At 36.6% G+C, this 17,703-nt stretch overlaps 1 protein-coding gene across 11 annotated transcripts in view; it reads right to left on the bottom strand.

The window, feature by feature from the left end:
* Positions 1 to 14,440, bottom strand: part of LOC144449162 (uncharacterized) — a 66,268-nt gene extending 51,828 nt beyond the window's left edge. For 10 of the 11 annotated variants that reach the window (XM_078139645.1, XM_078139643.1, XM_078139639.1 and 7 more), the window contains exons 1-3: positions 14,198 to 14,440; positions 7,556 to 7,784; positions 5,001 to 5,074 (exon numbers count right to left, since the gene is read on the bottom strand). In XM_078139645.1, coding sequence (XP_077995771.1) covers positions 5,001 to 5,074; positions 7,556 to 7,784; positions 14,198 to 14,405 — 511 coding nt within the window. In that variant the 5' untranslated portion in view covers positions 14,406 to 14,440. Of the gene's footprint in view, positions 1 to 175; positions 326 to 5,000; positions 5,075 to 7,555; positions 7,785 to 14,197 lie in introns of those variants that run through there. The other variant, XM_078139647.1, reaches the window with a different exon arrangement.
* Positions 14,441 to 17,703: the final 3,263 nt, after the last annotated feature.

Below are 17,703 nucleotides of genomic sequence, written 5' to 3' on the forward strand. Positions count from 1 at the left end.
TTCCATTTCTCAGGTAAAATATTTTGATTTTGGTCAGAAAATTAATATTCAATCTGGTTGTTTTCAGATATAAAGGTAATTATTGTATTCATAAATATCTTTTGCAAATTGTGTAAGTATATGACAATACTAAAATGCGTCACGACGATAACTCCTTATCAACCGGGTTACATACCTTGTGAACGGACGTAGACAATGGGAAAAAAGAACAGCGCCAACGTCCAACGTACAGACATGATTCGCGAAGAGATCATTTGGTTGCTGCAATGTTTTGAAGCTGTCAATTATCTATTGGTTGTCCCATGAGATGAGGTAGGCCAGAGGTATAACAAGAGCTTGTTTTGTACACAATGGCTGACGTGAGTCAAATTGTGCACCACCTTCGTGAGTCGGGCCAAACCTGTGTCTTGTGTATTTGCATATGAATAAGCTCACTTTCACATTCTCAATAAATCCAACACACCCATTAGCGTTGACTGTTTTTTTTTGAGTGACCCCTATCACCTAAATCTGATTATTTTTTTGTAAACTTCATACGGTACAAATTTTTCTTGCAAATATACGCTATATTACGTGTTTAGAATATCCATGTTGCGTTTCTTTGACTAAATCTCGATTTGTTTTGATCCATTCCTCATTCTTACAGCGGAACCATGCTACCTGTCTTACACAAGCACTTTTGCGCATGTCTGTTGACTCTCGCGAAGGTCATACATATTGTAAGTGAAGATCGAAAACTCATAAATAAACCAGACGACTCTGACAACAAGCTTAATAATGCGTAACACCACAGAATAAGCCTCATGTCTGATGGGATGGTGACGTTCTTGAAATGTTTAAACCCGCTCAGTAGCTGTCGGACCCGGGGCTGTGACCCATTCATTCGAGGTGTTTTATTGCTGTACCGTGTTCTTCTGATGTTTTTGAACTTTGGGTACGCAGACGCTGATGTTGAATTTTATGACATTTTACATTTTACGACAGGAACGTTAACCCTCCATTATGAGTCATGGGTTGTTTACTAAATGCGATCAATGAACTATAACCACAGTTTCAAACACAAAAAGAAGTAAAAGATATTCTGCATATTAAATGAACCTTGCATGACAACAATAACGTTAAATGTAACAAGTGGATTAGCATTCTAGAAGAAACTACTGTTCATCGTTATAAATCTAGATTTCACTATAATTATTCCCTTACATAAAATCATGTTGTTTACGAGTACTAAATCTATAGATATTTCTGATCAGAGAGAATTAACTACAATTCAATAAGTAACGATGAATTTGAGGATTTGATGATTAGGTCAAATTTGTAAAGTGTGTTGCCGATAACCAGAGCGATCCTAGTTTAAACCCGACGCCAAAAATTGTGACAATGTACTTCAGTTTCCGTATACACCTTCATGTCTTTGCCTCATTTGTGGGCACTTTAAAAAAAATCGTATTCTAGAGAGTAACCGGGTATTTTAGACAATACAGTCTGCATAATATGTTAGTCTACTTAACTTTTAATTGTCTTCATTCACTTCTTTTACACCTCATCCCTCTGTCTGTCTGTCTGTCTGTCTGTCTGTCTGTCTGTCTGTCTGTCTGTCTGTCTGTCTGTCTGTCTGTCTGTCTGTCTGTCTGTCTGTCTGTCTGTCTCTCTCCTCTCTCTCTCTCCTCTCTCTCTCTCTTTCTTTCTCTCTCTCTCTCTCTCTCTCTCTCTCTCTCTCTCTCTCTCTCTCTCTCTCTCTCTCTCTCTCTCTCTCTCTCTCTCTCTCTCTCTCTCTCTCTCTCTCTCTCTCTCTCTCTCTCTCTCAAGTATTGTGACCGATGAGTATCTTATCTCGGAAGTAATTTTTAAAAAATTAAAGTAAAATAAAATAAAATTCCGCATGTTTACAATTACTTTGCCTTATAATCTTGAATTAAAAATTAATAGGTCTCTTTTTCTAGGAATTCAACGTCTAATGACTTCCTTGTATGTCAAGGTAAATGTTGAAGTAAAATAAAGGAAATGAAAAGGAATTTGTCATTGTGTTCAATTAATTCAACGAGTGGCGTAAACGAGGGCGTGCTTCTTTTAAGAAGTAAATCGAGAGTTCCTGCAGGTTTTCAACGAGTGTTCCGATATTTCGAGACACGGAGAGCATGGTGTCTTCAAGTACAGTAACGTACTCTATTTGCTTATTTGACAAACACCTCACAGACCACAGACAGAGGAAAGCTTAAAATAATGACCCGGGGGGTTAAATGTTAACACGGTAACTTTCGCTATAATCAATCACCTCATTTTGTGTCATGGTGGTGATGTCGAAGTAGTGATTTACTGGACTGTAAAAAAGGTCTTTCTGTTCGCATTCTACAGCTCAAGCAAACGTCACGATTCAACACAAAACCTATTGATCGCCTGAATTCACAAATACCACTATACATTTTCTTACAACTGACTTTGTATGCTAAGTATGACAAATCGACCTTCTCTAAAGCTCTACTTAAGTTACAAAGCAAGTCTTCTAATGATTTGAGCTGATTTTTTACAAGTCAAAATATTACTGTTGTTTTGTTTTGTTTTGTTTTGTTTTGTTTTGTTTTGTTTTGTTTTGTTTTGTTTTGTTTTGTTTTGCTTTGTTTTGCTTTGCTTTGCTTTGTTTTGCTTTGCTTAGCTTTGGATTGTCGCCAAGAGTACTCAACCCGGATAAGTAAAGGAAATAAAACGAAGCGCATTAGTACCGAGTTGCATTTCCTCCTGTTACCACGCCCCCCTTCGTCATTCGGGGTGTGGTGACGTGGTGACCTATCAGTACAGCCCTATCTTCTCATTTTCACGTGCACACCTGTATTCACTGCATTCAAACCAGTGCACAGTGTTGCGCACTTGGTATTAGTATAGGAAATAGTATTATTAAAATATGGAAATAACCTATCATAACGCAACAAAATGTAACATTTTTAACCATATTTGTTTTTGTTTTGATATGTTTTATATCTTCGTCAAAAGTTGGTAATAAGCAGTCACTCTCTAAAACAGTTTAAAGGGGACTGCCGCCACTACAGGAAATAATGACATTTTTTGTAAACTTCTGAGATCAGGGATTAATTTCACGATTTTATATCGCTTACATTTTGCGCAATTGGCGAACAGAAACTTGTCCCTTGGTAACTGTTACAATTACATATTTTCTAATAAATTGTTCAGGATTTATTATTCAACAAAGCTGGACTTTTTGTTTGATTTTCTGCATATATAAATATTAGTTTTAAAAAATGTCAAATTTGCCATATTTAACATAATTGTCCATAATTTACATATATTTACACATTTTAATCACTCAATATCGTCTACCTGGCAACGTTCTGGAAAGGCCACAATTGAAACAAGGAATAATTTTTTTTGCAGAACGAGTAATAGCTTGAGAAAAAAAATGAATGTACCAAAAAACATAATTCTATTCTAAGTAGGGTACATGTAAGCTTAATTGTAATGTACGTATATCTCTTTTATGTTATTCAAACTTGTCAGACGACTTTCCAGATATATTTTTCCTTGACAGAAAGAGGATTTAAATTTGGAGAAAAAATCTATACATATAAATGTGGTATAAACTTGCTCCTTTTTAAGCAAATGAAAGCATGTACTGAATAGACTCGAAGGATAACATACACTGAGGACAAGTTGCTTGGAGTAATAAGAGTTGCCATGTTTGGTTAGTAGCTATGGTAAGTTGACAGGCGTCAGCAAAAAATGACTGCAAAACATGTTAATTCATTTATGAATCGATTTCGATGATTGACAAAATGCATTTACAGAACATGTCGTTCACTTAAGTGTATTGACTCAAAGGCTGAGATAATTGAATATTGAATATCGGAAAATAATCCTTTTGGGCAGAACACACAACTAGGTCGACGTTTGAATGAGTCATATTTCAAAAGTCTGAGTAAAATAACAACAGTAAAATAATCTAATACAAAATTATAGTGAAAATGGGCTTTTTTCGTTGTTGCAATTATGTAACTCATTATAGCGTTCATACAAGGGACTTTAAAGCGGTTGGTTTCATTATGTTTTACCGTGTGTTCTATTTTGACTAGCAAAACGTGCACTTCTAGTATGCAATATAGATATATATTAGGTTAGTGAGTTGAAGAGTTACTATGCAATTTACCGCTAATATTAATGTCTCCACTTTCGAATAGACAACAGCGATGTGAATCATGTTGGTGTGGGAGGGGTCTACGAGCACAGGGACACGTATTATTTTGTTCGTTTCATAAAGAAAATATCACACGAATCCTGCTACTACAAATGTATCAATATACACTCTATACTTAAAAGTAGGGAACATTTATTTACTGACAGGTAATAACATTACAATATGTAGCCTGTAGACCAGGAAACAGGCTCTAAGAAATACTACACGTCCCTATGTTAACGATGGGGTTATCTCGATGTATGTAGCAAAGCTTAAGGGAGCCTTGTGGACCTGTTTAAAAGTTGCATTGTTATAAATTAGTTCTGATAATTATTGTGGTCTGTTTTTTTAAAAATATAGACCCTTAGAAGATCTTGTCGCATACTTGGCACCAAATAATTCACGTCAATTACATGTTTCCGGGATTTAACGCATCACAATTTTGACAGTGTGGGAATTTTGGTAGATCTGTTGGTGTGTAGAAGGGAGTATAGTAGTTGTCAGAGAGTTATTAGATTGTTATAGTACACTTCCATTGTGTGTGTTGGTGGGGGGGGGGGGGCACACGGAAACTACGATCGCCAGCAATACGGGCCTAGCTTGGCTATGAAGTAATATTCCAGGAGTTACCCTGGGGGGGGGGGGTTTAAGGTGACTGTACAAGTTACTGCTTTTTGATTTCTGAAACCAAGGCTTTATGTATAGTTAGTACTTTATAATCGTTGCCTGTGTGCGACTCAGGATAGTGGGTGACCATACAATTTGCGAACAACAAAAACAACAACAAAATTCTAGAACAAATTACTTTTCTACTCACCTGTTGGTACATAGGAGACAGCAGTCGAGAGTACGCTCTGCCAAAATACATTTTCACTTTGCACGATGGTTGCACTAGAAAAAATCAATAGAAATACATGCCGTGAATAACAAATTACTAATATGACCAAGTTATATAACGATAAACACACCGATTTAAAAGGTTTTTTTTTCACATGCAATTGCAAATCAAATTACCAATTGTATGTCTGAACACAAACAAGTAAGAAGGGGTGCACTACAAACATTACATAAGAAGGTTTGATCTACTACTACTGCATGTATATGGAAATCAAGCTATCGACAAACTAAGACAGACACAGAGTGAAAATATTATTGTAACATGTTGTTGAATATATCAATGGATATTGATGTCATCACACTCACAACAGGGTGGCGTCTCTGATAGCAAAATTTCGCGAAGTTGCAACTCATTCAATTTCAGCCAGTGTTTACAACTCGTAACAACCAACAGTTCAAGTTGAACTAAAGCGCTTATCCTTGCTTGCCATAATCATTTATAACATCCATATCAATTGTGAAATAACACTGGTTTAATTATAAGATTGACATGTTGTCTTTCTAACCGTAGTGAATTTAAATTGTAATTATAAACAATGTTGTCAGCTAATGTAGGGCAAACTGGTTACAGTGTAATGAGAGTGCCACAAATGTCATTATTGAATTGAATTGAATTGAAATTTATTCCACCAGAAGAGAAAAATATATACACAAACTATGAAAGCAACGGATAGAACATTTCTGGTGAGGGCCATGGAAATAGTTAACATCGGCCTCTATGTCATGACTAATCGATGTCCATGGACCGTACATGTAGATAATAAATACAAATTTGAGTTTCACAATAACAATTATCTATAACTCTAAATGAGACCAAGACATCTTGTGACATTGCACTTGTTATGGATGCTACAAACGATTCTGACAAGCACAGAAACGCTTTAGTTGGCTGTTACCAGTTGTACAATACCTTGATTACGGGGCACTGCAATCACCCACTAGTGTAATCTACCACAATCAACAACACTAATTTTTGTGTGTGTCTATCTTTAAGTTACTTTGCCGATAGCTTGATTTCCGTGGTAGTATATATAACGTCGGGTTGGCTGGATGGACCAGGAATCTATTTTGATATTCTACCAGTAATGTCGTCTTCTCGTACAAAGAACGTTCTCCAATTGTTGGACAGACAAGCAGGCAGACAGACAGACAGACAGACAGACAGACAGACAGACAGACAGACAGACAGACAGACAGACAGACAGTGAAAATATGTACTACTGATGATATTCCAATAAAATCCGATACAAATAGTGTTTGAATTCTGTAATTTCCTTACTTCCTACATTTTAAAAGTTGAACCTACTAACTATTTGTGGGTTTTTTTTCAAAACATGTAGCCACAAAGTATTGACGTCTCGTAGCCCATTTTGGAAGCATATTTTTTCCGCGGCAACTATCATATCGGGTGGCGATGCCGTAAAGAGGGCAGTACTTACGACAATATTATCGCAAGCAATACGGTAAGTAAAGCGAACAACAATTTACGACAATTAATGTTGTCGCCCTGACTGACGTAATATATGGAGTGGTAAACCTTGTTGCCAAGGTAATATAGGATGAATTGGTTAATTGTACCCGTTACACTTACCCTCAATTAATTTATTTAATGAGCTTCTTTTAAATAAAATATGCAGTGGAGGAATGAATAGACAAAGGGAAAGTCACTAATGGCGATAACGTTAATCAAGGCTTTTCAGTATTCGATTGTACTGCCTATGGATAAATTCAACCTCTCGTTTGCTTGTTCAGATAATATGTTCTTCATTCAACTGGTGTTTTGGGGAGAATCCCTTCTAATAAACAAAACTCTCTCACTACTGAGACGGTGCAGTCAATTTACGATGTTGTCTAGTACGTTAACTGCTAAAGTGACCATATGGATGAGTATTTAATCTTGGATTTTTAATTTATAAAATAATGTTATCATGGTTTTCTACTCGACAAATGAATGTGCAACAACATATTCCAAGTCCTTGTTTGCAACTCAGTACATTGCAAATGTGTAAAATATTTGTTTACTTATTGTACATACAATAATTTTGTTTACACATTTTAGTTTATTTTGTTGCAATGTATTGAGTTAAAAGTAACAGACTTTGTCAATGTTGTTTCACACTGATTTTTCAAGTAGAAAGCAATGATAAAAATGTATTATAAATTTAAAAACACCAAATTAACTACCAAAGCCTCACCTATCATCACTTTGAACATCATCATGTAAAGCGCCAAATACGGATATTTTAAAACAATGTTCAATAAATAGATTGTTGGTTTTCTGATTGGGAAAAAAAAGGAAGACTAAAGTTACAGCCAGTGCAACTTTAAGTTAGAACAATCGTAACAGCGTTTTCATCGATTGGCACGGACATGGTCGTCATATACTTTGGTAAAACTTTTAAAAAAAATATAGCAACTATAAATTGCAATTGTTGATTCATTTCGTGCAGAACCAGTAAATGGGTGTATACTTACACAAAGTATATGTTTCCAGTAGCGGTAGATGAAGCAAACCAGAAAAAACCTGTGCCCGATGGTTTGGGGGTGTAGTTGCTGTTGGTTACTGAATCCCCGGTATTGGAGCATTGTAAGGTTTTAGTGTCATCTGGTAGTGCTCCGCTAACCCACTCTCCAACTGGCGTAGTTTGACCAATCAATCTTGCTTGAAGAAGCAGGGCAATGAAACTCGGTCCATTTATTGTCACTGCAATGTAAAATAATATAGATTCACAAAAAATGTATTTGGGATTGCTTTATCATAAATCGATTTGCAATATGACACAAATTTTGTCTACTTTCTGCATTGAAATGGGAGCTACAATATAATATGTATGTATGTATGTATGTATGTATGTATGTATGTATGTATGTATGTATGTATGTATGTATGTATGCATGCATGCATGCATGCATGCATGCATGCATGCATGCATGCATGCATGCATGTATGTATGTATGTATGTATGTATGTATGTATGTATGTATGTATGTATGTATGTATGTTATGTGTGTGTGTGTGTGTCTGTCTGTCTGTCTGTCTGTCTGTATGTATGTATGTATGTATGTATGTATGTATGTATGTATGTATGTATGTATGTATGTATGTATGTATGTATGTATGGATGGATGGATGGATGGATGGATGGGTGGATGGATGGATGGGTGGATGGTATGATTTCTCTCTCTCTCTCTCTCTCTCTCTCTCTCTCTCTCTTGTTTCTCTCTCTCTCTCTCTCACACACACACACACACACACACACACACACACACACACACACACACACACAAGCACACTATTTGATTATAAAATTGTTTATTTTCGTTACCAGATGCATATGATTTGTTTGAATAACATGCAAAGAAAGCTATATTATTCATATTGGTAGTAGAGAAAGTACACTACTCCCTGAGAATGAATTGTATAGATTTTTGGCGTTTAAACTACTGTCTTTGTTTTCTCGCTCCTTCTTTGTTGCCTTAAAAGGTTGACTAAGTCGGTTGATGGTCCAAAACATAGCTTCACAAAAACACAAACAAACATGGGATTAAGATTAACCAAATGAAACCCATTTGTCTTTTTGAAAAAGTGAATAGGGGGAGTCTATCGACTCGTCATGGAAGATCACTGTCTACTACCATCACAGTTGTTGAATAGAAATTGTGTCGTACGTGTTCTCCCCAGGGTAGATTACAAGGATGGTGGTTAATTTACATAGTAATTTACATATTAATAACACGGTAATTTTCATAACGTTTGCAGCATATAATATGGATGTTTTCAACATTGGAACATATTCTGACGTGTGTATATTTATCACGTGCACACATGGACCTATTGGGATCAGCCATTTCTCTCTATGTGAAAGTATAATATGATAATATTTGTCATTCAAAAGATTACTTAAGCTCAAGGATGGTAGAACACTTTTGAATCACAACAGAAAGATGTCGACAAGCATGGTGGTGGCCTGGGTGGCTAGGATGGTAATATCACTGTGTTTTGTCTTCTATCTATAGTCGGGAGGACAAGGTTGAGTTGTGTTCGGGACATCATTTTGTCAGTGGTGGATTTTAGAGTGCCACAAATTCTTATTCCCGTCACAATACCAAATAGATATACCTGTAAATCTTCTTACGTATATACTTGACTACAAAACACAGCAGGATATCTTTTTAAAAAATTCAAGCTATTCGTTTAAAAATACAGATTTAACTATTGTGTAACATGTGTTCAGTATGTGTGTATTTGTGTAAGTTGTATTCTGCTGGCTAGGTGAAGATGTGATCGTGTGATAAGGAGGAGACCTAGACCTCTGGACACCTTCAGAGTCAGTTCTAATTGTCCACTACTGATAAAACAAGTGTCCTATCATAGGCAATTAACAATTTTAAAAAACAGCGATAATGGTTTCAGTTTAAAAACAGGGGCTTGGAATTATTTGTCTTGTTTAATGTTTACTTTTTTACTTTTTTTTTTACTTTTTTAAAAATACATATATATATATATATATATATATATATATATATATATATATATATATATATATATATATATATATATATATTGTTTATTGTTGACCCTTCCTCATCCCCACTCACCATGAAAATACCTTTCCATTACTTTACTATATAGCAGGGAAAAGATATTTTAAAAAAGTAAAAAAAACAAAAAATAAAATGATAAAAAATGTAAAAGTAAACAATAAACAAAAAAGAAATATTTGTAAACAAACATGACCAATCCCAAGCCCCTGTGGTTTGATACCTGTGTTGTGATGAGAGAATGATTTCTCGACACCTTCAAAGGTTTGTGTAATCATTGCGGTAGGAAGGACATGATGTAGTCGTCCATCACTGCTAAAACAACACTCAGATCAGAACAATGTTTATTCCACGATAGACACTGTCTATGATTCAACAGGTGTCATGGTTATTACTGTTAATGAATAGGTCGGAGTTGACCTTAAGGGGTCGTGTGGACACAAGAGTTACAGCCAAGGTCATCAAATGAAAGGCGATGGGGGTCAGAATTAGATAACCAGGGATTGGAAGTCTGAAACTATGACCTTTCAACTGTATAAACTGATGTTACATATCAGCGACCGTTATGTTCATAAAATGAGAACTGTTTATACTACAACCGCGTCGAGGTGTTGGAGGATTGTAAAAGTGGTGTTCACTTCACTTTATTTAGTCTGGATGCCAACGTGCTTTCTAACTAAATCACGTCTGGTCAAAGTCCCTCAATCAGCACAAAAACTTGTTCATCCAATCAGTGAACCCAGTGACGTAAACAGTGTATAAGTAGCATCCTTAGCTGACAAATATACCATATTTAGACATTACATAACAGCTCTAATAAACACTAACTTTACAAGGGAAGAATTGGTTAGAATTTTGTGTGATCGATTAACAAAGACATGATGTTACTGACTTTGTGGGTGGCTATGGATGAATTTTAAATTGCATCTCATGCATCTCAGGACTTCTAGAGTAACGACTTTGACTATACTGTGAGTGGAGGTGTAAATGGTAACGATACTGTATAGAAACTAGACTATGTGAGTGGGGGTGTAAATGATAATGATACTGTATAGGAACTAGGCTAGTGGAGGTATAAATGGTAACGATACTGTATAGGAACTAGACTATGTGAGTGGGTGTGTAAATGGTAATGATACTGTATAGGAACTAGACTATGTGAGTGGGTGTGTAAATGGTAATGATACTGTATAGGAACTAGACTAGTGGAGGTGTAAATGGTAATGATAGGAACTAGACTAGTGGAGGTGTAAATGGTAACGATACTGTATAGGTAAATGTATAGGGACTGTGAGTGGAGGTGTAAACTAGACTATATGTGAGTGGAGGTGTAAACTACACTATATGTGAGTGGAGGTGTAAATGGTAACGATACTGTATAGAAACTATAGACCACACTCGATTATGGTTACATAATTTGAAATAACTGTCTCGACAGCTTGGACCAGTGAAGTGATTCTTCCATGTTCGAGCAAGGAGCACAATTTGAGTTGATATATCTTTCCGGGTTTATTTCTTAAGCTGTTGATGAAAACATACCACCACTTCCTATCTTGGCAGAACTCAATCAAAGTATTTAGGAATCATACATAAATGATTCGATGGTATAAAAACGTACAAAAATATCGGAGAAACCGCTATTATATTATCAAGTGTGATAATACGATTACAGTGCCATCGAAGGCATGCATCAACATTACATTATACTAGACCCGTATAGTTATAGTTTAATTATGGTATTCTGTAGCTAGTAGGTGTCTTCACCCGAGTCAAAGAGATTATAAACTCATCAGCTCGGGAGTGTACTAGCATAAACTGTACGGTGGCATGTTCACCACAGTGTAACTTATTTTATGGACCATATGTCTGGGTGGTTGGGTTTTAACAATCAGAGCCGAATACAAGACTGTCAAGTCACAACACCCAATGTATTGGAGTATGTTTACATAGCATAGCGGTTTCTCGGAGTCCCCGAGATCGGAGTATGTTCTCCTCATTAATGTTCTGGTACAATTACAAGATGTGACATTTGCTAGGGATCAAATGGGTTACTTTTAGCGTTAAATATTACCTGCGATGCTATAAACATAGTTGTATTTTCAACAAAAAGAGGATAAATTCCTGTGGAGGACACGATAGTCCCTGTGTTCGATGTCAAAGACACGACATTTATCACCCAATCAAAACTGCCATCTATTTGCAAATTTACCTCGTATGTATAATTTATATTTGATAATAATTTCTATTCCCGTGACAAGCTAACAACCACGCACTTTTAATACCGGTTCATTGTACGTGTATAATTTTATTGTTTGGCTGTCAACCGTATGGATGCAAACATTCTGATTTGAATATTCATGTTTACTCCCGCAGGGTGAATTTACATACAAGAATATGGGTGGATTGTAGAATACATTTATAGCGTTTTATTTGAATGAAAATGACTCGATATTGAAGCAGGTTAGCAAATAATTTGTTTCATCAGTTATCAGCTGTCGCTTCATTCAATCTGAAAGGGCTATTTCAGGAAATATATAATTGAACCAATCTGTCAGGGTGAAATTCAACTACATTACAAGCTGTGGTTCATCGAACAATGCCCATATTTTCAGATGACCCCGGCAGACTCGTCGTAATATATATTGATAGGTCAAAGAGGGAAATGATACGCACGTTTTTTCATCTGACCTTGTTTTTTTATTTTTTTGTTCATATTTCATATAGTTCATTTTTGTTTCCCCGACGCTGTTTATTTTTTACTGTAATAAAGTGCATACTGTTGTGTCAGTGTCATGTATAGGGGCATGGTAAATAGCAACTGCTATTTGTAACAATCCAAAAATAACCACCGTGTGTACGTAGCGAAAATAAATACCCTGGGATTTTTAAGCAGTCTTTCTGGCAACGTTGATGTAAACAGTGGCTTGCTCATCGATGGATAGTTCGAATTCCAAACTAAAATGTCGGATTCTGGAATAAAGTGGTTGATTCAATCAACAGTATGAGAATGTCAACGTGTTTGTGGACCTGCAGTTTGACCCGTTAGAATTTTGAATGGGAAGTTTACGGTCGCGAGGTTTTTTTTGACACGATTGCTATGTACTTAGTCCATCATCTGACTCAGTAAATCCGAACTGCATACATACATGATGTTCACCTAAATAACTGAGTTATATGACTTTTGACCTTGCGAAGTACAATTAAAAAAAAACCTCGTCACTTTCTATTTCGGAGATATAAAAATATCTCTAACTTCTAAAGTAGAGTATACCTATCATTGACACGTATTACGATCCTCAATTTTAACAAAGAAAGATTATAACATGTTCTCCCATGGTACAATTGACACGACAGCATTCAATAGAATTTGGGCCCAGTCGTTTTTTGTTTGCACAATTCTCACAGCGATCCTACAATAGGGCAGGGTACAAAAGAACTTGTTGATACATACATAGTAGGTAAAAGTGACGTCACGTGGTACAGTTGACTCACCTCGAAATGGAGACTGATATATAACTGACTCCAACCACACCTTATTAGAGTATGCAATATTGTACTGATATTGACAATCGCAACTTCGAAATAGTCAATTTTACTGAAAAATTTTAGAATTGAAAGAATATATATTGATGTCAAATACCGCAGAATAAACCATACCTCCAACCAAGTGAAAGCCACGTACTGTCTCAACATGGAAGGGTGATACTTCCATGGTCTCACATATAATTACTTACGTAATAGGTACTTTGCACGATTAGGCCATTTCACGTCACGCTTTATTTTCTCCTTACCTTACGAAAATTTCATATCCGATTCTGGAAATCATACCCGTCGAAATATTCCGCGTGTTAGACATAATGTAAAGAGTTATAACTGTGTTGGGCAAATCGTTTCCTCAAGTCTGAGTTAACCCGGGCTAAGCCATAACACTTCCATAAGTTGCATCCCTGGGTGAATGTAATCTAGCCAGGACGTGGTGTACCTCTCAGGCCAGAATGTAGATTTCGGGTGTAAAGCTTTCGTTTTAAGCGGGAAACTGGTGTACATAAATGTCCATGTTTGAACGTCCTAATGTAGTATTGTGTGGCGGGTTATATTGGAACAGTGATATTATCTCTGTGAACGGGTCACAGGTGGTCGATGTACGTACATATATATATATATATAAATATGGAATGCCATTTTCTGTTCGGTTGCCTTGGTGGTTGATGCGGTAACTATCCACATTGTCTTGAATTACAAAGGGATTCTATATAACGACTTAATAGAACGAAATATGATTATTTATAAAAGCCGCATTTTTTGGGTCGTTTAATGAATATATAGTCGCCGAATCGTATTGATTTCAAAATCATAATTCTTCTCACTTTCACTTCCAGGTGATATGGTGAGTTTAACCCCCCCCCCCTCCCCCTTCCCCTTCCCCCACATCACGATTTCCCAACATCACTCAATCAGATCGGATTGGTACGACTACAGACCATACTATCACACGCTTACGTTTACCTGTATAGTATAACATCAACGGAAAGTGAGAGTGTAATTGACACAAGCGCTTTCCTGACTATCACGTACCTGTAATGAATGCACCGCTCGTGTAACTGTTCACGGACGTTGAAATTGTGTAAGGACTTGTAGATGTTTGTCCCGGAACGCCTCCTTCTGGAACGAGGGAAACACACGTAGAGACTGGAGCCCCAGATGAGGGAAAGCTATTACTAACGGGAATGTATATGAAAACAATCAGGCACAGCCCGAACCACCGCACAGCAGTGACCGCCATCTTTGTATACTATTTGCTCACCCACTGAAGGTACGTACGGTGTGATCACTGTCTCTTTTCAATCGTGTTGTTTCAGGTATGGTTCATTCTAAAACACAGGTGGGTAAAAGATGTTGAAACTGTACCGATTCTCTGTTCAAATGCACAATAAAACATGCCCTTACAGATCATTGTATTTTTATTCAACACATTATCTTTCTCCGTACAACATTTCGATTCATAGACATATAAAGAAAAAAAAATTTGATATGTAAAGCAACAAGGTCATTGTGCAAATCATAATATGGCATCATTAGAACCCGAGCTGACTTTAAATTTCCGGGGAAAAAAACGACAGTCGGGGTGTAATTCAACACAACATTCGCACACTCTTCAATGGCTAGCTATCAATTTCCCCCTTAAATTCAACCTCAGACCACTAACGAATCAACGGATTGTCCTACGTCATCAGGCTTATATACGTTGGCGATGAACGTCTAGTACAATTCTTGGAGCAAGTCCGATCACATTCTTTACCACGTGTAAAGATTAGACTGTGGTTGGACGACATAGAACAACATACGTGTACTTGCAACGAATAAAACTACGGGTTTTGGAGCCGACGTGATCGACTGCACTGTTCTGATAACTTCACCCTTCTCAAGTCAGCCTCGGAAAGCCCCGTGTAGGTGTCCGCCTGTAGAAGCTGCTACCCACCCCCTTGTCATTTAAAGGCATGTCCCTTAGTTATGTAGCTGAAAGGAAACGCCCTCAAAAATGGCTTCGACCAGACAATAGCCTCCCGGCCTTTTTTGAATAGATGTGTCTACAACACAATGGGCAATGTCTAAGATCGGAGTCGGTGTGTTGACCCTTTGGGTTAACAATACATTTGGATGTGTTTGTAGTTGTTTTCGTATTGGCATTGATTTAACTTCCAAACTCTGTATTGAACTGAATCTAGAGATGACTGGTAAACCATGTAGTATGTATATATGTTACAATATAACCACAAATAAATGAGGGTGAATTTAACTGTATACCAGTATTAGTACACTGGTACCAGTTTTCGTGGGGGGTGGGGGGGGGGGGGGTAGTGATGTTTCAGATGCATCTGTTATTCTCATATCGGTAAATACGAGTAATATATCTGTTTAGTCCCGAACACTGTGACGTGGGAAAAAAACCGGTAGACCAGAATAAAGATTAGCGTCACAATACTTAGCGGGATTGTGTGTAACACAATTAAGTTTCTCTTTGTTTTGTATACATTTTATTATGCAGAGAAGTATTGTTCTACAGGTGAACATTGATGATGTAACTATGGTTTCACTAATTAACCAAAGGGTTACTAGTTAGTTAGTTAGTTAGTCAGTCAGTCAGTCAGTTAGTTAGTTAGTTAGTTAGTTAGTTAGTTAGGTAGTTAGTTAGTTAGTTAGTTTTTATTTAATTTAATCAAGTAATAGATTGGATGTTTAGTTGGTCAGTCGTCGACTGGCACACTTAATTACACGATGAATTAATTCGATAATATATTATTTTACAGTTAAAAAATAATATATGTTAATTAAACTTCAGAATGAATAGCAACAGAACAATAGAAATAATATCAATTATATAAATCAATTAATTGAATGATGACTCAACTGAATGTCCGCTGCCAAAAACAAAGGCCATTGCTCTCTAAAAAGACGTTCGTTGCACACTTTAAAAAAAACATTACTCGAGGTAAAAGTAAGACACACGTTGTGTATACATGCATTTACTGTGTCTGTGAGTTTTTGGCCTGATATATAGTATGGTTCGACCCATTGTCGCAAACCAGAGCTGTTATTTCTTCCGCGATACTGCCGTTAAAGAGACTGTGGTTTATGTGTTCGGCCATTCAGACTGATAATGTATCCATGGTATATGGACACCTGATCTAGCTAGGTCGTTGCACTGATATGAGAACGACCTAGCGAATCTTTTGTAGTTATACAACGTGTACGACAACACTGTTTGTTTTAACATTACACAAGTAGTACCTAGTAGAGACATGTACAGGTTTATGTTTGCTCAGTGGCAAGTAGACACACTTCATAGGGAAAAACAAATCGTAGTATTGCATAGAAGTTTGTCAGTGAAAGTGGGTTGGCTGAGGGGGGGGGGGGGTGACTACCATCATTGGTTGATTGGCGAACGGATTGGCAGGATCACCTGATTGATTGATTGACGGACGGACTGACTGACTGACTGACTGACTGACTGACTGACTGACTGACTGACTGACTGACTGACTGACTGACTGACTGTATGTATGTATGTATGTATGTATGTATGTATGTATGTATGTATGTATGTATGTATGTGTGTGTGTAAGTATGTGTGTGTGTATGTATGTGTGTGTGTATGTATGTATGTATGTATGTATGTATGTATGTATGTATGTATGTGTGTATGTGTGTATGTATGTATGTATGTATGTATGTATGTATGTATGTGTGTGTATGTATGTATGTATGTATGTATGTATGTATGTATGTATGTATGTATGTATGTATGTATGTATGTATGTATATATGTATGTATGTATGTATGTGTGTGTGTGTGTATGTATGTATGACTGACTAACTAGACAGACTGACTAGCTGAGTGATCGTAACTGACGGACCACCCGTGACTGACTATTGGAATAGATTACTGACTGACTGACTGACTGACTGACTGACTGACTGACCGATTTCTTTATTTACTTCAATTTCCTTCGTTTATTGTCGTTTTTTTTGTTCCGGGAGTGGGCGGGGTTTTATGTGAGGTATGCATTCAAAATTTCATTATACACAATATATAAAATCAAATTGATTTTAGGTTTTGGGTGCGTATCAGCGCCCCAGCGCCCTCAACGTCAATCATGATTTTAACCTGTCTCTGAACTGCTTTTGGGTAAAAATAAGATCAACCACTGATCAACATTTACAATGGCTAATTATTTGTGTTTTAGCAATTTTCAGTAAAAATATTGTGGTTGTGTCTGATCAAAAAAAAGACACGCCAGTTACAAATAGTACAGGATGAAGTTAATGAAAACATACGCGACGAGAATAGCTTTGTTCTTGTTGCCACTATGCAATTGTATTAGGTACAATACTCCTTTTATCTGTTGCTCCATGTGTAATTTATACATATATATATATGTGTGTATGTGATACAAGAAACAAAGGACATTGTCAGTGTATTTGCAACATAAAATAACAGGAAATAATACAAACAATAGTAAACGTTCCCTTCCGTTATTAGTGGGAATGGTATACATGATCACTGCAAGTCTCAACATGTA

Source organism: Glandiceps talaboti, chromosome 18 (assembly GCF_964340395.1).
Source record: "Glandiceps talaboti chromosome 18, keGlaTala1.1, whole genome shotgun sequence".
Classification (NCBI taxonomy): Eukaryota; Metazoa; Hemichordata; class Enteropneusta; family Spengelidae; genus Glandiceps; species Glandiceps talaboti.